At 59.6% G+C, this 22,040-nt stretch overlaps 2 protein-coding genes across 4 annotated transcripts; one reads left to right on the forward strand and one right to left on the reverse strand.

The window, feature by feature from the left end:
- The first annotated feature begins 8,459 nt into the window (after nucleotides 1–8,459).
- On the forward strand, nucleotides 8,460–17,837 carry SLC49A3 (solute carrier family 49 member 3). Of its 3 annotated transcripts, none has more exons than XM_057706810.1 (10): nucleotides 8,460–8,653; nucleotides 11,475–11,633; nucleotides 11,812–12,025; nucleotides 12,181–12,257; nucleotides 13,303–13,440; nucleotides 13,568–13,684; nucleotides 14,301–14,453; nucleotides 14,705–14,862; nucleotides 15,113–15,222; nucleotides 15,855–17,832. In XM_057706810.1, exons 1-10 carry the CDS (start codon nucleotides 8,519–8,521, stop codon nucleotides 16,133–16,135), a joined length of 1,542 nt encoding a protein of 513 aa, XP_057562793.1. In that variant the 5' UTR covers nucleotides 8,460–8,518; the 3' UTR covers nucleotides 16,136–17,832. The 3 variants fall into 3 exon arrangements, with proteins under 3 accessions (XP_057562793.1, XP_057562794.1, XP_057562795.1); XM_057706811.1 differs by having other exon boundaries at nucleotides 15,815–16,132; XM_057706812.1 differs by lacking the exon at nucleotides 13,568–13,684 and having other exon boundaries at nucleotides 15,855–17,837.
- MYL5 (myosin light chain 5) lies at nucleotides 16,205–19,622 on the reverse strand. Its single transcript, XM_057704672.1, is given in 7 exon segments — nucleotides 16,205–16,918; nucleotides 17,238–17,286; nucleotides 17,763–17,856; nucleotides 18,273–18,377; nucleotides 19,173–19,202; nucleotides 19,205–19,244; nucleotides 19,413–19,622. Coding segments are annotated over 7 exon segments (1,242 nt in total).
- Nucleotides 19,623–22,040: the final 2,418 nt, after the last annotated feature.

Here is a 22,040-nt window from a genome sequence, read left to right on the forward strand (position 1 = left end):
ACAGAATCACACAAATTTGGTCAAGTGCTCGTCAACAAAGGAAAAGGGCAATTCTATGGAGAAAAGATAGTCTTTTCAAAAAATGTTACTGGACCAAGTGGACACCCACATGCCAAAACACGTAACACATTGTAAAGACACAGATTTTACAACTTTCACAAAAATTAACTAAAAAATGAAGTATAGACCTAACTGTAAGACACAAAACTGTAAAACCCCTAGAAGAAAACAAGGAAGGACATACAAGTGACTGTGGGGGGTTGGTGGTGACTTGGGTACAGCACCAAATAGTCCGTGGAAGAAAAAGGCGCTTAAGTTGAACTTCATTAAAATTAAAAACTTCTGCTCTGTGAAAGACATTGTTAAGAGAATGAGAAGAAAAGCCACAGACTGGGGGTAGATTTGGAAAACACATGTCTGTTATCCAAAATATGCAAAGAACTATTAAATATCAACAATAAGAACATAAAAAACTGAAGTTTAAAATGGGCAAAAATCTGAACAAACACCTCATTGAAGATGATTTACAGATGGCAAACAAGCACATGAAAAGATGGTCCACATATATGTAATAAGGGAGATACAAATCAAAGCGACATTTTGATACCACTACATACTAATGGAATGGCCAAAATCCAGAACACTGATACCACCAAATGCTGGTGAGGATGTGGAGTAACAGGAACTCTCATCATTGCTGGTGGGAATGCAAAATGATACAGTCAGATTGGAAGATAGTGTGGCCATTTCTTAGAAAACTAAACATTCTCTTACCATTAGATCCAACAGCTATGCTCCTTGGTATTTACCCAAAGGAGCTGAAAATATTTGTCCACACAGAAAATCACACAGGAATGTTTATAGTAGTTTTATTCATAACTACCAAAACTTGGAAGCAACCAAAATGTCCTTCAATAGGTAAATAGATAAACTGTGGTCCATCCATACAGTGGAACATTATTCAGCACTAAAAAGAAATGAGCTATCAAGCCATGAAAAGACATGGAGGAAGGCCATTCCTGCTGGTCTAGTGGTTGAGAATCTACCTTCCAATACAGGGGACGCAGGTTCGAGCCCTGGGCAGGGAACTAAGATCCCACATGCTGCAGGGCAACTAAGCCTGTGTGCTACAACTACTGAGCCTTCGTGCTACAACTACTGAAGCTCGTGTGCCTAAAGCCTGTGCTCCACAACAAGGGAAGCCCTCACTCACCACAACTAGAGAAAGCCGGCACACAGCAACAAAGACCCAATGCAGCCAAAACGAAAACAAAAACTCAGTGTCATCTAAAAAAAATAAAAAAAATAAAAGACATGGAGGAAACTTAAATGCATATTTCTAAGTGAAAGAAGCCAGTGGAAAAGGCTACATACTGTATGATTCCAACTTTATGACATTCTGGAAAAGGCAAAACTATGGAGATAAAGAAAGGATGGAGACTTCCCTGGTGGCTCAGTGGTTAAGAATCTGCCTGCCAAAGCAGGGGACACAGGTTCGACCCTTGGTCTGGGAAGATCCCACATGCCGTGGAGCAACTAAGCCCATGTGCCACAACTACTGAAGCCCACACACCTAGAGCCCAGTGAGAAGCCCGAACAAGAGCAGCTCCCACTCACCGCAACTAGAGAAAGCCCGAGCGCGCAGCAATGAAGACCCAATGCAGCAAGTAAATACATACATACATACATAAACTTATTAAAAAAAAAACAAAAGCAAGGGAGGAGAGGGACTTCCTTGGTGGTCCAGTGGTAACGAATCCATCCTGCAATGCACGGGACGCGGGTTCGATCTCTGGTTGGGCAACTAAGATCCCACATGCAGTGGGGCAACTAAGCCTGTGTGTCACAGCTACTGAGCCTGTGTGCTTAGAGCCTGTGCCTGCAACAAAGAGTGCCCCCATCCCCCTCTCCTCCCCTCCCCCAGCCCCCCGCACCACTGGCCCTCCCACCCCCTGCTGGGTGCAACTAGAGAAGGCCCGCAGGCAGCAACAAAGACCTGATGCAGCATAAAAAATATTAATAATAAAATTTAAAAAAAGAAAAAGAGAGGATGAGTGGTTGCCAGGGGTCTGGACGGGGAGACCCATAGAACGTACAGCACCAAGAGTGACCCCAATGTCAACTATAGACTTCAGTTAGTAACAATGTATCGATATTGGTTCAGCAATTGTAACAACTATATCCATGTTAATAATAGGGGCCTGGGTGTGGGGGGGGGGGGCTGGGGGAGAGGGGACATGTGGGAACTCTCTGTATTTTGTGAGCAATTTTTCTGTAAACCTAAAACTGCTCTAAAAAGTATAGTGTATTTTTTTTATTTTATTTATTTAAGTATAGTGTATTAATTAAAAAACAAATTACTAATAAATGTAACAGAAGAGTACCATACTTATATTCTGAAAACTATGAAACATTTTTGAAGGAAATTAAAGATGACCTAAATGAATGGAAAGACATCCATGTTCATTGATTGGAGACAATATTGTTAAGATATAAATATTCCCCTAACTGATCTGCAATCCATATCAAAACCGAGCTGACTTCTTTGCAGAAATTGATAATGTGATCCAAAAATGTGTGTGGAGATTCACGGGACCCAGAATAACCAAAACAATCTTGGAAAAGAACAAAGTTGGAGAACTCCGATTTCCTGATTTCAAAATTTTACTACAAAGCTACAGTGACCAAGACAGTGTGGTACTGGCATAGGACAGACATACAGATCAATGGATTAGAACTGAGAGTCCAGAAATAAGCCCTCACATTTAATGATCAACTTATTTTCAAGAAGGATGCCAAGCCAAGTCAATGGAGAAAGCATAGTCTTTTCAAGTAATGGTGCTGGGAAAACTGAATATTCACGTGCAAAAGACTGAAATTGGACTCCGACCACATACCATACAGAAAAATTCACTCGAATGCACCAAAGTCCTAAATATAAGAGCTCAAACTTTTAAACTTTTAGAAGAAAACATAGATATAAATCTTGGATTAGGCAATGGTTTCTTAGACATGATACCACAGGCACAAGCAACAAAAGGAAAAATGGATAAATTGAATATCATCAAAATAAAAAACATATGTATGTCAAAGGATGCCATCAAGAAAGTGAAGACACAGCTCAAGGAATGAGAGGAAATTTCTGCAAATCATATACCTGATAAGAGATTTGTACCTGGAACACATAAAAAATATATAAGGATACAAACAACGCATAAACTCTTATAACTCAACAACAAAAAGACAAACACGCAATTAAAAAATGAACAAATTATCTGAATAGATATTTCTCTAAAGAAGATACACGAATGGCCAATAAGCACACAAAAAGATGCTCAACGTCATTAGCCATGAGGGAGATGCAAATCAAAACCATAAGATAGCACTTCACACCCACCAGGACGGCTAGAATCAAAAGACAGGCAAAAACAAATGCTGCCAAGGACGCAGAGAAAATTGGAATCATCAGGCACTGCTGGTGGGAATATAAAATGGTGCAGCCGCTTTGGAAAACAGCCTGGTAGTTCCTCAGAAAAATTAAATGTGAAGTTCGCATATGACCCAGCAGTTCCACACCTAGGTACAGACCCAAGAGAAATGAAAACAAATGTCTGCCCCACATTGGTACACGTGTCCATAGCAGCCCTAACGTCCCTCAGCCGACGGATGGATAAACAGAATGCCGTCCAGACGGTGAAGTGTTATTTGGTAATAAAAAGAAAGGAGGTACGAGCACATGCATAGACACACGGGAACCTTGCAAACCTCACGTTCAGCTGTGGGGAGTGCCTGCTGGCGGCGCAGCGCTTCCTCTGGGGCGAGGAGATGCTCTGGAATTGATCGTGGCGATGCTGGCACGTCTGTGCAAACATACTAAAATCGACTGAATTATACATGTTAAATGGGTGAATTATACGACGTGAGGATTATATCTCAATAAAGCTGTCATTTAAAAAAGATAATTACAAAGGAAAGGACAAAATATTTAGAGCTGATAAAAATGAAAGTGCTACGTGTTTATCTCCGTGGTAAAAATATTAAATTAGATAACTCACACCATAAATACACACAGAGATAAACATAAATGACTGTCTCACACAATACAGAACAGATATCCATCTGAAAAACATCTATATGAAAAATCAGATACCTTCTCCCACCATACATACAAAAAATGAGATATTTATTTCATATCATTTACAAAATATTAGATATTCAACTTACAGTACACATACAAATAGATACCCATTTCCAATGTATATATACCAGAAAATTTGGTAACTATCTCATACCATACACATAATATCATGCCACACAGTAGAGAGAAAAATGAGATACTAATTCCAGCAATATAGAGAAAAAGGCTAAACACCCACCTCACACTTTAAACAATAAATGTCACTCATGTCACATATACACGCCCCGTATGTTTCCAGCTCAGAGCACCATGCTGAAAGAGCCATTACGCCCTAGCCACATATGGACAGTCAGATCCCCATCTCGAAGTATTTTTAAAACATAGATCCATTTGGGAAGCAGTTCTCCATGAACATCTCATGTGTCTGTTTCTGCATGGTCCAGGCACTCAGCAAGGTCATTTACAGCCAAGTCAAGGTTCGCCTTAGAGACATTCCAGGGCAGACAGCAACGTCCCCTTCTGGTAGAAGATCGGCTCACATTCGAGAGTAAAGAGAAGGTTTTCTGTCTCTGGAAGGCAGGATGGGGAGGTCCGCAGCAGTCCTGTATCAGATCAGAGTTTCCTAATTTCAGGGTTCTTCTGAAACACACCCCTCTGCGTGTGTGGGTGCCACCTGCATGCCTGTGGAGAAGAGATGGAGGAGCCGGTCAGGGGTGTTGCCACGGCTGCAAGAAAGCAATGGTCTTTGCCTCTGACCCGGGGGTCGCGCTTCCACAGACAGCTCACGTGACATACTGTGATGGGCCACCTTGATAGCTGCAGAGAGAGCAGTCTGAGAGCCTTCATGGTTTCTGATCTAACACACCCATTTTACACCAAAGAATAAGATGCCCATTTCTTCCATTCAGGCAGAAAAGTTAGGTAAACTTTTTACCCCATATATACACACAAAAGGCCAAATTCATCTCACAGCATGCATATCTTACCAATCACTAACCATGCAGCCTTACAAAACACACCATGAATACACGCTAGATACCCATCTCACACGAGACACACAAAATAGATGGATACCAGTCCATGCATGACATCACATACCCACTTCCCTCTCTGCCTTCCTCTCTCTCCCTCCCTCCCTCTCTTTCTCCACCCGCCCCCCCCATGCAACCTCACATTACACATATGAAAAAGTTGCCCATCTTGTATGCATGTGGGCGTGCACACACACGAAGCTCCTACTTCTTCAACAGGCTGAATGGTTCTGAAAAGTGCAGGTGGATGGGAACACAGGCTCCTCGGTGGGAAGGGGCAGTGAGCTGGGTCCCAGGCACTTGTTGCCAGGACTTTGGGGTGTATGATAGCCTGTGCTGACCTTCCCCAGCTATGCTGGGGGGAGACAGAGGGGCAGACGGGGGTGGGAGGAGGCAGCCACCGAGGGCTCCTCTCTGGGGGAGCCAACTGCACACAGGCCACAGTGGCCACAGAGATCTTCCGTTTAAGTAAACAGGCTCACGTTCCAGTGCAAGTCTGTCAAGTGTTTTCAGTGGACAGATTCCCTGGACAGATTAAGAATCCACCCGCCAACACAGGGGTCACAGGTTCGATCCCTAGTCTGGGAAGATCCCACATGCTGTGGAGCAACTAAGCCTGTGTGTCACAGCTATTGAGCCCACATGCCACAACTACTGAAGCCCACGCCCCTAGAGCCCATGCTCCGTAACAAGAGAGGCCACCACAATGAGGAGCCTGTGCACCACAACAAAGAGGAGCCCCCACTTGCCGCAACTGGAGAAAGCCTGTGTGCAGCAACGAAGACCCAATGCAGCCAATAAATACATAAATTTATTTATTTATTTTTTAAAAAAGGATGAAGTCACTGCCCTTTTGAGGCAGCTAGAGAATCCAGATTCCGACTTGCTTGCTTACCCTTGCCAGGGAGGTACTGGGGGGTGTGACCTTCAGCAGCTGGGAACCCAGGGAAGCAGGAGAGGCTCCGACTCTGGGAGGGGACACTGTGCTTTGGAGCCAGACGGTCTGGTGGGCTCCATCCCAGGGGTGCACTCTGGGGAAGCGAGCCCCCCTCTGAGAACCTACCGGGCAGACTGGGGGTGGTGGGGTGGGCAGACCCAAGGCAGAAAGCGCAGCCACCCCACACACTCCATTCTCAGCCACAGCCATGCACACTGGCCCCACCCCTCTCCAAGGACTCTGCTGTGGACAGACTGGTTCCTGACCTCACGTAGCTGGTATTCTCCTGAGGGGAGAAGATAAAAACCAAGTAAACACCAAACAAACAGGGTGGGGCAACTCCTCGTGTGAGGTGAGGTTTCTTCCCTGATGTTATCCTCTGCAAAGATGTGCTGTCTTTGCTCCAGTCTTGGCAAAGAGACGCCCCCCAGGTGCCAAATCTCAGGCAAGAGACAGCTTAGGGAGGACACATCCGCCCAAGAAAGCCTCAGTCTGCGCTGATGTGGGTGCTGATCGGAGTCTACCTTTGGTTAAGAAAAAAGGAAAAAAAAAGAAACTGAAACACAGATCTAGTCATAATTGTGTGTGTTGAACGTTACTTTAAACAAGGCTTTAAAGATAATTTTCGAAAGCAAGACGCAAGGGGGTTTTTGTGTGGAGATCAGTACAGGGTATGTATCTCCGAGACGTGATGGTTCCAAAGACATGCACATGGATTCCAGGCGCAGAAAGACACTTGTGTGGGTGCTAGTACAGCTCGAGTCGAAACCTGAGCCGTGTAGATACTCACGTTAAAGATACTTGTCCAGAATTTAAACAAAACTCTTTCATCAGATGTGAGGAGAAAAAGTCATTGCTTCCAGATGAATGTGCTTTCCACATTTTGTAAGTTTTAAAAATTGATTCTTATTTTGAGATAATTATAGGTTCAAATGCAGTTGTAAGAAATAATAGCAAGATTCCTTGTAGACTTTGCCGTTTCCCCCCCAAATAATATCTTGCAAAACACAGATGTACGCTATCACAGCCATAACACAGAGGCTGATCCAATCCACACTCTTATCCAGATTTCTCCGGTTACACTCGCTTTCACTGTGTGTGTGTGTGTATGTGTACCTGACACGCGTGTTATCACGTGTGTAGGTCCATGTATCCATGCCACAGTCAAGATACAGACACATGCCCCTTCACGTCTTTTGGCCATTTTCTAACTGGAGTTTTTTTTTTTTTACTTTTGCATTTTGAGGGCTTTTTATATATTCTAGATATATAATGTACCTTTGTTAGGTACATGGTTTGCAAACGTTTTCTCCCAGTCTATGTCTACAAAAACCCTTTTGTAGGAATTGTATTAAACCTCCAGACCCGTTTGAGAAGACAACATCTACTATGCTGAGTCCTCTGATCCTTGAACATGGTATATCTCTCCATTATTTTCGGTTTTCTTTGGTTCTTTCATCACTGCTGCATAATATTTAGCACACAAGTCCTGTGTGTGTTTTCCTAAGTTTACACCCAAGTATTTAACTCGCTTTGACATAATTGTAAATGGTACGTGTCTTTAATGTCGGTTTCCACAATGTTCCAAGTTGGTGTGTGGAAAAGTGGCTGTTCTGTGGCTGCCAACGCCACATAAGAGCCCTCTGGGTGGGGAGGGCAGGCCCACAGGAGGAGGAGGGTGAGAGGGGCGTGGAGGAAGAAGAGCACCGGGCCGGCCCCATGTCCATCTATGCCAGCCCCACCTAGGGAGCTACACAGGCGAGCTCAGGAGGAGTCGCCCCGGGGGAGCCCTGGAGGGACGTCGGAGGGGCACCGACGGGCGGGAGGAAGCGCGACAGGAGGCTGCCCGCCCACAGGGGAGAGGCCCGGGGGTGCTCCGCCCTCCCTGCCTTCCAGCCCCGCAGAAACCGGTCTCCTCCCTGTGCCCCCGCTGTTTTCTCGACTGCAGAGTGCAGACGATCACCGGCGGGGAGGCCAGCCGGCGCCCTCCGCGGCCCCGGGTCCTGTGCGCTGGCACGGCCGGCACCCGGGGCAGGAGGGCGCGCGGGCCACGCCTCCCTCCTCTGCCCGCACCACTCTGCGCGCTGCCCACAGGCCCGCTCTCCGGCCCCGCGCGGGTTCAGGGACCCTTCCGGCGGGAAGCGCGCGGCGGCGCCCTCCCGGGCCCGCTCCCGCCCACCGCGCGGGCGCGTCGGCCGCAGGGCCCCGCACGGGCCGCGGCCCGGCCTGGCCCCTGCCAGGGGACCCCGTCCTCGTCCCCGCGACAGACGTCCGCCGCGGCCGGCGGGGGCGGGTCCAGCTCCTTGATTCGTCCCTTTTCCGCCCCGGCGGGGCGGGGACCGACCCGACGCGCCTCAGAGGGCGGTCCCGGCCCACGCGCGCCTCCAAGGCCGGCTGCCGGGCGCGGTGGCGATGGCGGGGCAGGCGGGGGCCGGGCCCGGGGCGGCCGCGACCCTCGCCGGGGGCGCTCTGGGGGGCTACCGCGCCTACGCGCGCCGCTGGCTCTTCCTGCTGGTGACCAGCCTGCTCAGCTGCTCCAACGCCGCGGTACGGGGTGCGGGGCGGGGGCCGGGGGCCGGGGGTCGGGGTCGGGGCGGGGCGGGGAGCGGGGCGGGGTCGGGGGTCGGGGTCAGGGCGTGGGTCAGGGGTCGGGGTCGGGGCGGGGCGGGGCGGCGGTCAGGGGGCGGGGGCGCGAGCCCAGGCGGGACCCTGCCGAGCCCCGACCGTCGCGCCCGAGACGGCGCGCTCCTCGCCTCCGCCGGTGTCCGGGTGCGCGCGGGCGCCCGCCTCTCCGGAGAACCGGCCGGTGAGCACCCGGTCGCCCAGTCCCGGGACCGGCCCTCCACCCTCTCGCGTCTGCGGGGCTGCGGGGCGGCGCGGGCCGGCTGAGGACAGAGAGCCCCTGCCCTGGCCGCGGCCGCGCAGGGAGGACGGGGCTACCGAGCCCGGGTCCTGTGAACGCGCCGCTCTGCAGCCACAGCAGGGGGTCCCTGCGCACAGCCAGGCAGGGCCCCTCCGCTGGCCCCCCCCCCGGCGCAGCGCGCAGCCCCTGGCGCAGGCCTTCCCGCTGGCTCCCGTCCCGTGACCCCCCCCCCCGCCCTGTGCCCCGCCCTGAGTTTCTGACTCAGTTCCAAGGTCCCTCACAGGAGACCTTCCTTACTGGCCACCCAGTCTCTTCACAGCTACCCAGCCGGGGTCTGCAGTGGCCTGTCACCTGGTCTAGAGCTGTCCCCACGGCTGCCAGGGGCTGTGTTCGTTGTCACCGCCCCTGAGACAGCAGAAGCAGCCCGTGGGAACTGGGTCTGCCAGTTCCGGGGACCCAGCGCTCCCCATCGGCTTCTTCCCGAGACTCAGCCCTGCGGCCCCGGTCGCTCTGCCCAGCCCATCGCGCCCTGCCGGGCTCCACCGGTGGACCTTTCTCCTCCCCTCCACGCCTGGGCCGGGCCACCCTCGAGGGCCCTGGAGAGGCGTTTGCACACCCTTCCCACACCTGTGCCCGAGAGGCTGCCTGCCCAGGCTGCAGGGCTGCCCGCAAAGGCCCCCTGAGCGCGCCCGCCTCCCCTGCACTGCTGCCTCCCCCCAGAGGAACATCTCTCGGTCTCCCACAGGACCCCAGGGACCGCTGGGCAGCATTGGGTGGCCACAGTCATGCAATGCAGAGCTGCAGGTGGCAGTGGGACCCACAGCTCAGGGAGGCACCGAGCTGGGACAATCAGAGGCAGAGACTGCGAGGAGGAGGGGCCGGCAGGCGAGGACAGTCCGGGAGGACGCCGCCTTGGAGAGGTTCTTGGGTGGCAGCCCCTCTTGGATGTCATTCCAGACTTCCTGAGGGCTTTTGCCTCCTCCTTGGTGGCCAGTCCTGTGCTGGGACAGGGGGCCTCTGCGGCCCGGGCCCGGTGTCTGCCGGGACTCCGGAAGCCTTTTTTCTCTGCAGGGCTCCCCGGTTCCCGTGTCTGAGCTGTGAGGCCAGAAGTGGGTTTGGGTGCGTTGGTCTGAGAATACAGAGCAGGAGTCTCCAGCAGCCCCCCAAGCTGCTTCGATGAGTCTGGGGGTGGACGGGCATCGGGTGGCCCTGAGGAGGTCCTTGGGCACCGAGGCTGTCCCACTGCACTTGTCTCGATCACGAGGCATTATGGAGCAGACAAGAATCGCACCAGGAATTGTCGCAGTCCCTGTGTGGTCACAGCAGGGAGCAGGGAGCACCAGGTGTGCCCCGGCCAGGTCTGCGTGCCCTGTTGCTTACTCCGCCTGCAGCCAGATGAGCGGGGCCCCGGGTTCTGAGGGGGCAGCGTGAAGGGCGGGTGGGGCGGTGCTCGGAGTGAGGTCTGGTGGCTCCAGAGGGGTCTGGGAGAGAGCCAGCGTGTGGGGTAGCCGCCAACATTCTCAAAGGACACGGGGGGATGGGGGGTGGGTCGGGCACCTGGCCGGCTGGGAACAGGTAGAAGTGAAATCTGCGATGGCAAACAGTCGTCTGCACGCTGCTGTGCGTGTTTTAGACCCCTCTCTGCCCTGCCAGCCACAAGCTCTGGGGAGGAATGAGGATGGGGCCAGGCTGGCAAGGGGTGGGCTTGGCTCAGAGGGCAGGTGTGGCAACCAGATGCCAGGCCGGGCAGGAAGCAGCTGGGCCTGCACGGTGCTCTTCCTAAAGCTGGGAGAACGGTCCCCAGCTCTGTCCTGAAAAAGGGAAGGGGAGGCAGCTATTGCCCAAGCTCAGTGTCATGTGAGGCCTTGTGGTCAGAACTCTGGGTCAGGAAGCCGGGACCTCACTGCCTCCGCCGTGGGGGTGTGGCCTGGGTCAGGCTTCCTTGTTGCTGGGTCCTCTCGGAGTCGGAGCGCTCACAGGCTTTGATTTGCGACACCTGCATCTCTGTGCCAAGCCAGACCTGCCTCCTGCAGTGAGCCCTTGTCCACTTAGGTGTGCTCCAGAGGCACTGAGTGTTCGCTGAGTGGCCCCCAGCGTGCTCCTCTGCGTGGCCCGTCTGGGCAAACTGTACATCCATGTGACTGGGTGCGGGGCACCCCCCCCACCCCGCGCCACATGGTGGCCATCTCTCCTGTGCTGACAGCTCTCGGGCCTTCTCCTTGGAGGTCAGCCCTGGGGGTTTGCTGTCCTGCAGACTCTAGGCAGGGTGTCAGCCTCTGTCCGCCTCCGGGACCATGCCTGCAAGGATGCGGCCGGTCCACAGCCCAGGCACGGTGTCTGAATCCCCATCGGTGCCTTACCTCTGGCGTGACCAGGCAAAGAGCCTGGCCCTGACAGGACCGCTGGACCCTTTCTCTCCCTCAAACCAGCCGGCCCCACTCAGGACGGCAGGCAGCCGTGGTGTCTGTGGTGCCTCCTGGGCTGATACCGGCCTGTGTCCCACAGCTGTGGCTCAGCTTCGCGCCCGTGGCTGACACGGTGACCCGGCACTTCCAGCTCTCCACCGAGCAGACCAACTGGCTCTCACTGGTCTACCTTGTGGTGTCCATCCCATTCGGCGTAGTGGCCATCTGGGTTCTGGACTCTGCTGGGCTCCGCTGGGCGGTGAGTCAGACTCCACACCAGGGCCCGCTCTGAGACGGGCAGGGGCCCCGTGGGTGGGCTCGAGAGCTGTCACCTCCTCCCTAGACTCGGGTCCCCAGCCATGGCGTGGTGGGCGGAGGGTGAGGTGTGGGGGGTCAGTCTGGGCTGGTGAGCAGCTCTCCCGGCCCCACCCCCGCAGACCGTCCTGTGTGCGTGGCTGAACTTCGCGGGGAGCGTGGTCCGCGCCCTGCCCTGCATGATCGACAGCACCCGGGACCCCTTTGCCTTCCTCGTGGCGGGGCAGAGCCTCTGCGCCCTGGCCCAGACCCTGGTCATCTTCTCTCCAGCCAAGCTGGCCGCCTTGTGGTTCCCTGAGCACCAGCGGGCAACCGCCAACATGATCGGCACCATGTGTGAGTCCGGGGGGGGGGGGGGGAAGCGGCAGCCCCACGGGCTTAGTGCGCGGCCTGGCACCCCTGTGCCCCCTGCTCTCCGAGGGCGGGGGCTCCTAGCTGGGGGCTGGGGACCAGCCTGCCGCGCTGAGCTGACTGTGTCCCTGTCCATCCAGCAAACCCCCTGGGCGTCCTGGTGGCCAACCTGCTGTCTCCTGCCCTGGTGAAGAAGGAGGAGGACATCCCCCTGATGGTGAGGGAGCTCACGGGTGCGCTCACGTGTGTCTGTGGTGTGTGCATGCGTGTCTGTGTGCAGGTGTGTGCACCCGTGTGTTGTATGTCGTGTCGCTGTGCGTGAGGGGCTGTGTGTTGGCATGTGTGTGCGTGTGTATGGGCTGTGTGTGCCCGTGTGTGTGCACACTTGACTGTGCGCGTGGTGGGCTCTTGCATCCACAGCTTTCCACGTGAGTGCGCACCTGCCACCTTCTGTGGTCACACAGGTGCGTGCACTCCATGCCCGTGGGGTTTCCTTGGGTGCAAGTTCTGGACCCCTTCCCAGCGTCAGGCCCAGCTCCAGGGACCAGGATGTAGGGTGGTCTCCATGGTGGGGAGAGCGCCCTGGAGGGGCCAGAGGCCAGCTGGAGCAGGAGGAGGCATTTGCGGGGGCGAGGGAAGGAGACGGGGGGTCAGCAGGCACGGAGGTGGACGTGAGGTTGAGGGGCAGGGGCTGCAGCCAGAGGCCGGTGTGTCTGCTGCGCGAGGGGAGGCTGGTGGGAGGAGTCAGCCCGGGGGCAGGTGGTTGGCACTGGCGGGATGGACCCCCGGGGGGCGTGAGGGGAGCGTGACTCCATCTGGTCCAGAATGACTTGGGGAGCGAGGGGTGTGCCCGGAGTGTCCAGGGAGAGAGCCGGGGCTTTGCTTGGGCTGGGGGGCAGGGCAGGCGCAGGGCTGGGGGTGTGGAGGTGCACTGGGGGGAGAGGGGCTTCCAGCTGGGTGAGTGTCGGGGTCACTCACAGAGCTGGGAGGGGGTAGGTGGCAGCTGGACGGGGTTCCCAGAGCGGGTCGAGCTGAGGCTGCCGCGGTTGGAGTCCGCCTGGGGGGGTGTTTTGGAAGGCGGCTTCCACGTGCCGAAGCAGGTCAGGCGCAGCACAGCCCCGCGGCTTGCTGACATCCGCCGGGGGGACCGGGGCGGGCAGCCGGCGGGGAGCCCGGGGCGGCGGTCGTGGGGCACCCGCAGGCGGGCGCACACACCCACGAGGGCCTGTGCCTGCACACGCTCACACGCACCCTCCCTGCAGCTGGGCGTCTACATCATCCCCGCGGGCCTCGCCTTCCTGCTGGCCACGGCGTGCGTCTGGGAGAGCGTGCCCCCCACCCCGCCCTCCGCGGGGGCCGCCCGCTCCACCTCGCAGAATTTCCTGGCTGGGCTGAAGCGGGTCAGTGCCGTGTGTGCTGCGGGACCCCGGGGCCAGGGGAGGCCAAGGAGGGGAGGGGCCGGGCTGCCCCGTGGAGCCTCTGCCTGTGCTGCTGGGGCTCCTGGACTGAGCGGCCCCTCCCCTTTAGCTCGCAAGGAACAAGGCCTACGTCATCCTGGCCGTGGGCTTTGGGGGCGGCATCGGCATCGTCTCCAGCTTCTCGGCCCTCCTGGAGCAGATCCTCTGCGTGAACGGCTACTCCAGCGTGAGGGCTGGCCCCAACCTGGGGGCCCCGCAGCAGGACAGAGCTCTGGGGGCCTGTCACCCCGCAGGCCGTCTGCCTCTGCTGCTCTCCCACGGGTGGCCGTGGAGTGGCCCACGACCTCCCCACGCGCTGGGTGTCCACACCTGGGCGGGGGGACGTGGGTGCTGCTGAGGTGCTGTGTGCAGCTTTGTGTGGTGCTTTCGCCCACGCGCCCCCCAGCCCTGTGGGCCCTTCTGGTCTTGGAGATGCGGCGGGGAGGGCCTCGTTTTGCCCCCAGCATCGGTGGCCGTGCCCTCCGCCATCTGGGGCGTCAGCCCTGGGTGTGGGGTTCGGGCCCCTCGTGTTCCCAGTTTCTCAGGGTGACAGGCACGGCGGGTGTTTGCAGCAGCCAGGCCCTTTCTCTGGCAGCTGTGCAGTTCCTGGTTGGCGGTCACACAGGGAGGTGGCACCTGCAGGGGAGGACAGCCCCCTGGAGGTCCGTGTCATCCTGCCTGGGCCTCAGGCACCGTTCAGTGACCCTGCTGTGGGCTCCCTGGTGACGGCATACACCCTGAGCACGAGTGCCTCCTCCCGGGGCGCAGATGACGGGGCGCCCCCTCCTCCTCTCCTCCTTCAGGAATTTGCAGGCCTCTGCGGGGCTCTCTTCATCGCATTTGGGGTCTTGGGGGCGCTGGCTCTCGGCCTGTATGTGGACCGGACCAAGCATTTCACCGGAGCCGTCAAGGTCGGCTTCTGCCTGACATCTCTGGTCTGCGTGGCCTTTGCCCTGGTGAGAGTCCTCTTGAGCCGAGACCACCTTGCAAGGGTGAAAGTGGGGCGCCCCGGGGCGGGGCCGCCGGCAGGGGGGCCAGAACGGACGTGCAGTCCCGCTCAGGCCCCGGCGACTCTTGCTGGGCGGGTCCCTGAGTGGGACGGGCACCGTGGCCTCTCCGCCCCCACTGTGGGGCCTGACTCCGGGCGCGCAGGGCTGTGGCACGTCTGACCCCTCCCCCGTCTGTCTGTGCGGCTCGCTGCCCCCAGGTGTCCCAGCTGGAGGGACAGACCGTCGCGCTGGCCACCCTCTGCGCGCTGTTCGGGCTCTTCGGTTTCTCGGTGGCGCCTGTCGCCATGGAGCTGGCTGTCGAGTGCTCCTTCCCTGTGGGTGAGGGCGCGGCCGCGGGCCTGGTCTTCGTGCTGGGGTGAGTGCCCACGCCCCACCGCCTCCCTGGGGACCCAGAGCCCCTCCCCTCGCCGCGCCCCAGCCCCCACAGCGGGTAACCCAGAGCCTGCCGTGGGCGGGCCTGGGGCGGGCACCGGGGCCGTGCGGACCGGGACAGGGCCCTGGCCTCGGGGCGGCCGCGGGCAGGGCTGAGGGCCTCGCGGCTGTGCAGGCAGGGCTGAGGGCCTGGTGGCTGTGCGGGCAGGGCTGAGGGCCTGGTGGCTGTGCAGGCAGGCCGAGGGTGCGCTCACCATGCTGCTGCTGACTGCGCTGACCGTGCGCCGCGCAGAGCCGTCCTCCTCCACCTGCCGGGACGGCCAGGGCCCGCTGGACTGGAAGGGTGAGCGCCACCGCCTGTGGGGCCGCGAGGGCGCAGGCTGGGAGCTCGGCCCCCACCCCGCCCTGGGACTCTCCCCTCCGGGCGCCCTTGGCCACTTCTGCTGTCCTTGACGGGCGGGTGCAGGGCACCCACAGCGGGGCGGGGGGACGGTCAGAGGGCAACGGGGAGAACGCTGGGCTCCGCCTGGCGGGAGCAGCCCTGAGGCCCTTACGAGAGCCCAACCTCTAGTCCCCCTGGGGGTGGTTTTGAAATGAGATCAGAGAAAAGCAGAGACAAGGAGAGACAGAGAGAGAGAGAGATACAGACACAGACAGAAATGGAGACAGAGGCAGAGAGATGGGACGGGGGTCGGCCCCCAGAGAGGTGGCGTGCCGCACGCCCACGTCCCCAGACCGGGTGCGGGGACCTTGGGGGTCACGGCTCATGGCCCCTAGGTCTGTGAACCCACGCTTGGGGCCTCCTGGGGCTGGGCTGGGCTGTGTCCCTGGGGCCACTCTCAGGTCACGGTGAGTGGGGTCCGGGGTTCCCTGCACCTGGGCGGGTGCGCGGGCGCCTGGCGAGCCTTGGGCAGAGCTGGGCCGTGTCTCCCCAGTGTCCATGTTGCTGATGGCCGGCCTGTGCGTCCTCTTCAGCTGCCTCGTGGTGCTCTTCTTCCACACCCCGTACCGGCGCCTGCAGGCCGAGGCCGACGCCAGTCCCTCCATCCAGGAGGACGTGTGCCCGGCAACCTCGGCAACCCTGGACCCCGCGCCACCCCCGGCAGCTGCCCCCTGAGGCTCTGCCGCCGCCCCCCCGCCCCCAGCAGCCCCTTCCTGGAGCCGGAGCTCCTGGCTCTGCCTCCCTCCTCCTGGGAGCCCTCCAGGACGTCGCGGGGGCCCTGCAGAGGGCCAGAGGCCGGGGGCAGTTCGTGTGATAAGGAGCAGGCTTGGGAGTGTGAGGGGAGGCCAGGAGGGGCAGGCTCTGGTCACCTTGGCTGTCCCAGTCACGACTGAGGCCGGGGCAGCGGCAGCGTCCTTGGGGGCCCGGGGCCCCTGAACACCCAGGGCACGGCGGGCTGGCCCAGGGGACGGACCCCCTGTGGCTGCAGCAAGAAGAGCGGCTGCTGTGTAGACGAGAGGCCACTGACGAGGCGGGATGCCCTGCGGCCATGCCAGACCAGGTGGCTGGTGCAGGGGCTGCACACGGGGAGGCCGGCCCGGCGTGGGGGGCACGGGGCGAGGGGGACTGGGTAGCTTGGGGATTCTGAGGGCCCACCATGGCTGAGTCTGGAGGGGACAGGTGTGGGGAAGGCTTTCCCTAAAGGAGCCCATCCCAGAGCCAGGCTCGGCCTCTGCTGCCCACTGCGTGGCCGGCCCCCCCGCCTGGTGCCAGCACAGGTGGGGAGAGCAGGTGCGGCCGGGCTGGGCTGGAGGCAGAGGGTGGGCCCCAGGCGGATGCGCTCACCCCGTGAACACCCTCCTACCCCCAGGGGGACACTCCCGTCCCAGACCTTCCCCACCCCGTGGACACTCCCACCCCTGCGGCAGAGACACTCGCAGGCAGGTTGCGGGTTCACGTTTATTGAACTGGCCACAGCCCAGTGGGGTGGGGGTGCCCTTGGCTCCTTCTCGCCCCCGTGGGTGAGCACGTAGCTCAGTGCCTCGCAGTCCGGGTTGCCTGCCGTGTCGACGGTGGAGAACTGGAACATCGGGTCGACCTGCGAGTTTGCTGGGGGGCACCAGGCCCAGGCAGGGGTGGGAGGGAGTGGGAGGGTCCCCACGGCTGCAGCCCGCAGGCGAACTAATTACAGGAACGGGACTCCGAGCTCTGTCTTGTGTCTGTGCTTGGGGGCAGAAGTGGGGAGAGACCCTGCAGAACGAGGGGTGGGGCTGGGGTGGGTGTCCCCCCTCCCCAGTGCTGCAGCCTCTGGGAGCTGGGGCACATCCCCCTCCAGAGCCCCCAGAGCACCGATGGCCTCGCGTGGGCCTCACGGAGGGCCTTAGGGAAGGAGGCGAGGTGGGGACGAGGGGCCAAGCCTCCTGAGCCGTCATCCTGTGGGCCCGGGATGTGAGCCGCCGCCCGAGGCTGAAGACAGGAGAGAGGGGCCACAGGAGGCTGTTCTGGGGAAGGCACCGGCCCCCAAATGGAGGGGCGGCCCCAGGTGGAAGTGCCCACCCTTCGGTCTCACCCGCTCACTGGGCAGGTGCCTCTCGGGAGCCTGGGCCGCGGGTGGGGGGAGACCGCGGGGAGCCTCCCCTGCCCCCCACCCCCCGGGGGCGGTGACTGAGGGAGGCTGGGAGCACGTGCCTGGCACACCGAAGACGCCTGCTCACGGGGCCTGGCTGCAGCAGCCTCCAAGGGGGCTGACGACCCAGCGATGGTGCGCGTGGCCGTGAGCACTGGCCCCGCGTGGGTAGGACTGATCCCGCCCCCATCGCCCTGAGGGACGCGGGATCCCGGGCAGGCCCATCACGGCTTGAAAGCTGGAGGGGGGCAGGGCTGGGGGTGGGCTTGGTGCCCCCCGACCCTGGTGACGCCCGGGCGCCCGCGGCCGCGCTCACGCGTCCTTGTTGACGCTGCCTCTGCCGTCGGGGTCCAGCATCTTGAGTGCGTTGAGGATGGTCTCCTCGGCATCCGTGCCCGCCCACAGGAGGCCTTGGGCCCTGGGCATCTCGCACTCCCGTTCTGCCCCGACTGTCCAGGGCTCCCCATGTCCTTACCCACTCAGTGCCCTGAGTGGACACTCTGAGCACCTGGGAAATGCTCGGCTCCCACGGAGGTACTGTTCTCGGGGCCCCCTGGGTCCCACCAGGCCCAGAGCTGGGTGAGTTCTCAGTGAGGGACAGAGGCCCCCGACAGCGGGCAGAGAAGAGGGGGGGCTGATGGGGGCCCCCCAGATGTGGGTCCCGGAATGTCCCAGATGTGGGTCCCGGAATGCCAGGTCCTGGGCCTTTTCAAGAGATCTGCATATTTGGGTCTTTATGTGAGACACGTGGGTCTCTAATGTTAGGAGCCCAGAAAGCATGCACAATGTGCGGGCACACCTGCGGGCGGGCTGACCAGGCGCTCACCGCTCAGCTCCTCCCCAAACACCTTCAGGAACATGGCGAAGTTGACGGGCCCTGAGGCCTCCTTGAGCGTGGCATCCAGCTCCTGGTCCTTGACGTTGGTTTTGCCTGCTGCAGATGTGGAGGGGGGTGGGGGGTGGGAGGCGTCACAGGGCAGGCGTGTCACCCGCCCTGGCTGCCCTGTGGTTGGTATAGGTGCCCCTTGGGGCCACCCCTGCATCATTCTCCAGGTGACCCCAGAATGAAGATGGGGAGACCGGAGGGAGGAAGGTGAGTTGGTGCGGGGACCCTTGGCCCAGGCATGGTGGGCGCAGGTTGAGGGTCCGCAGAAGTCCAAATCCCAGCCCTGGGCAGTGGACAGACCAGGGGGAGAGGGGCCCAGGAGGTCTGCGATCTGCCACCAGGGTGTGAGGGGGCCTGGAGGGGAGGTGGGTTGGTGTGCACCCCCAGCTCCAAGGACAGGACCACCTCAGACCGAGGACAGCCGTCCCGGGGGCGCGTGAGGGAGGGCCGCGGGCTGGGCCTTGCCGCCTGGAAAGGACCAGCCTTTGGTTCCTCAGGGGAGCGTAGCCGGGTCTCCCTGTCCTCTCCCAGCTCCCTTCCCGGGCCTGCTTACCGTGCCCGGGGGTGGGAGTGCCAGCCTCCCCCACGCAGAGGCGTCAGGCCCCAGACTCCCACTCTGGGACGCCCACGCTTAGGTTTTACCGCCCACCCTGGGACGCCCTCTTCCAGCCCTGATCACACTCACGGGGTATTTCTATCCAGGAGAGGCCCACCCCCTCCTCGGAGCCCGGGGGAAGTCAGGTCAGGCTTTAGGGCCAAGGGGCAGGCAAGGCTCTGGGACTGGAGAACACCCTGGGGGTGGCGGGGTGCTGTGCTGGAGTTCTGCCCTGGGGCACGTACCCAGGGAGGCATAGGTGTCCTTCAGGTCTTGTCAATGAAGCCATCTCGGTTCTGGTCCCTGCGTGTGAACACCTGGAACCGAGGCCAAGGTTACCGGGCTGCCGGCCCAGCTGCCCTGGCTGAGTGCAGGCACCCCCTCTCCTGGCTCTGGATGGAGGGTCTTAGCACCTGCGTTACCTTTCCCAGGGGACAGCATGAGCTCCTGGGTGGAGAGTTCCCGATAGAAAAGCAGGGCCTCACCTCTTTGAACTCCTGGAGCTGGGTCTGCTCGAAGTTGGAGAAGACGTTGGATGATGCTCTCTGGGCTCACAGGGCCCCCGCTTCCTTCTTCTTGGTCTTCCTGCTGGCCTGAGATGAGAACACCAAGGCTGAGGGGCCTCTAGCCTGTGGAGGGTCTCCTTGGGGGCACCCGGGCACTTGGGGAGACCGTGCATAGGATGGGTGGACCATGGCGCTTGGGGCCGTAAGACCCCTGGGCTGAGGCAGCTGCAGGCGCTCTGACAGAGCACAGCACCCAGAGTTCACCCTGAACTGTGCCCTGCTCGGTCTGCAGTCCAGCCAGGAGGACCAGGGAGCAGATGAACTGTGCCGGCGGCCAGCAGGTGGAAGGGTTTGTTCTGGGGATTCCACTAAGGTGAAGGCCAGGACCCCCATCTTGCAGCCCCAGGCTGTCACCAGGGATCTCATGGGGCACAGATCTCCCCCACCCCCAGCACATGCACACCCTCACACGTGCACAAATTCAGCTTGTGTGCACACACATTCAGGCAAAACACACTCACGCGTGTGACACGTGCACACAGTCCCACGTGCACATCATGTACAAACACATTCACGTGAGTGCACGTGGCACACCCACCATGCCTGGGTCTGCCCGATGCGATGGTCTGTGCCCTCCCTGCTGAGATCATCTGTCTTAAGTTCCTACCCAGTCCCCCAGGACAGCTCAGACTCCAGCTGTCACTCCCTGAAAGGACAGGCTCAGGGCTACGCGGGGAACCAGACTGCAGAGTGAGCTCTAGCAGCTAGTAGTGGGTCAGACGTCCCCGTCCTGCTGGCCCAATAAGCCCCCAGTCTCCCAGGCACCTCCCCACCTGCCCCCCATCCTGGAGCCTGTGTTCTCCTGGACTTTGTGCATCTCCAGGGTGCCCTGCACGTGGGTCTAGGGCCTGGGGGCTTCAGGAACCAGAAGAAGGGGCACCTTTCCCAGATCTGCACACGGCTGCTCTTCATGACCTTGGTGGCCAGTCACCTAGCATTCTCCGAGTATGTCTGTGTGCCCTCACCTCCCCGCCTTGGTGGCAGAGATGTCCCAGGCCCTGACCTCAGCCCTGGGGCCACCCCTCCTGTCCCCATGTCAGGGAGCTCCTTGCCTGGTCCTCAGAGGGGGATGACATTTCTGGGATGGAGGACGGCCCATGTGAACCGGGCCCAGCACTCAGCCGGATCTTTTCACTACACCACGGCCCCAGGGGCAGAGTCTGGGGAGGGATCCCGGCCCAGGTGCCTGCTGGTGGTGCCAGATGTCGGAGGTCACCACCAAGTCAGGGAGCAGGTGCCCCGGTCCTTGGTGATGGGCAAGTGCAGAGGTTGGGGCAGGAGGGATGGAGGCTCTGCAGGCTGAGCAGGGGGAGGAGGCCGGTGGGGAGCGGAAGCGGGCACATGGGATTCCACAGGTTCACACCTGGAGAGCAAGTGTTCTGAGCCCCCGGGCCAAGGTCTGGCTGGGGTTGGGACAAGCTGCAGTTGCTGGGTGGAGTCCCCAGGGAACCACACCTCTGAAGCACAGGACCCCTCTGCAGCTAGAAGGTGAGGGGCACACACCCTCGGTCACGTGGTGCTCCTGAGGCACTGCCACCCACAATCTCAGGGCCAGCTCACCATTTGAGGGACCTGGGTGGGGATGCCTGACCCGCCTGGAGGGACCTGGGGGCTCCACCTGGAGGACCCCTGGAGGGCTAACGTGTGACGGATGTAGGAGACCCAGGCCCGGGCTGTGCAGGGACCCCAACAGTCCCAGCCAGGTGGGTCTGGGTGTGGAAGTGGGGAGCAGCACACCGGGAGGGGAAGGCTGTGGGGTCTGTGCTTAGGGGCCCCGGACTCGGAGAGGGCCTAAGGAGCCTCGCTGAGCCCCTGGGGAGATGTCCTGCGACCGGCCTGGGTCTGAGCACAGCTCTAAAGATAGCCACAGAGCCTGGCTCCTGGGATTCAGCAAGGACAGCTGGCCTGACAGGTGCGGGGGTGTCAGCAGGCGGCCCCTGTGTCTTGAGCCAGGTTGGATGCCCCCACTCCCACCCCATCCTGCAGTCCCCAGGAAGGACCCTGGGCCAATGTTGGTCTCTCCGGCTCCAGGGGTCTTCTCTGGGTGGTTTCGGTAAGCATGTGTTCCTGGGCCTGTGTGTGCCCTCCACTGGTCGCACCCCCTCCTCCATGGAAGCTACTGGTATGTGGTCCCCCCACCAGCGCTCTGGCCCCATCTTCAGCCTCCGAGACACTTATTTTTGATTCTGGAAGCAGGAGTTGCTGAGGAGTGTGGTTTATTTTAAAATCCAGGGAAGGGAAAACATGTTCGTCACCTGAGGTCACTTGCCCAGCTGCTCAAGGGCAAGGTGGAGGCAGAGGGGTGGGGGCGTGGTGGAGGGATGGGGCGTGGCGAGGGGGGTTATCTTGTGCCTTGTGGGGTCGGTGTGTGCTTACAGCTTCCTTGGGAAGGAGTGAGTGGAGGTGCTCAGAGGCCGCAGAGGCCACAGGCGTCAGGCAGGATTCCTCAGAGGGTTCAGAGAAGAGCCCAGCTGCCCTATAGGATCCTCCGTGGTGTTCCCGCTCCCAGCCCAGGAAACAGCACAGGTGATTTTCTAGTTTCCCAGT

Source organism: Hippopotamus amphibius, chromosome 13 (assembly GCF_030028045.1).
Source record: "Hippopotamus amphibius kiboko isolate mHipAmp2 chromosome 13, mHipAmp2.hap2, whole genome shotgun sequence".
NCBI lineage: Eukaryota > Metazoa > Chordata > Mammalia > Artiodactyla > Hippopotamidae > Hippopotamus > Hippopotamus amphibius.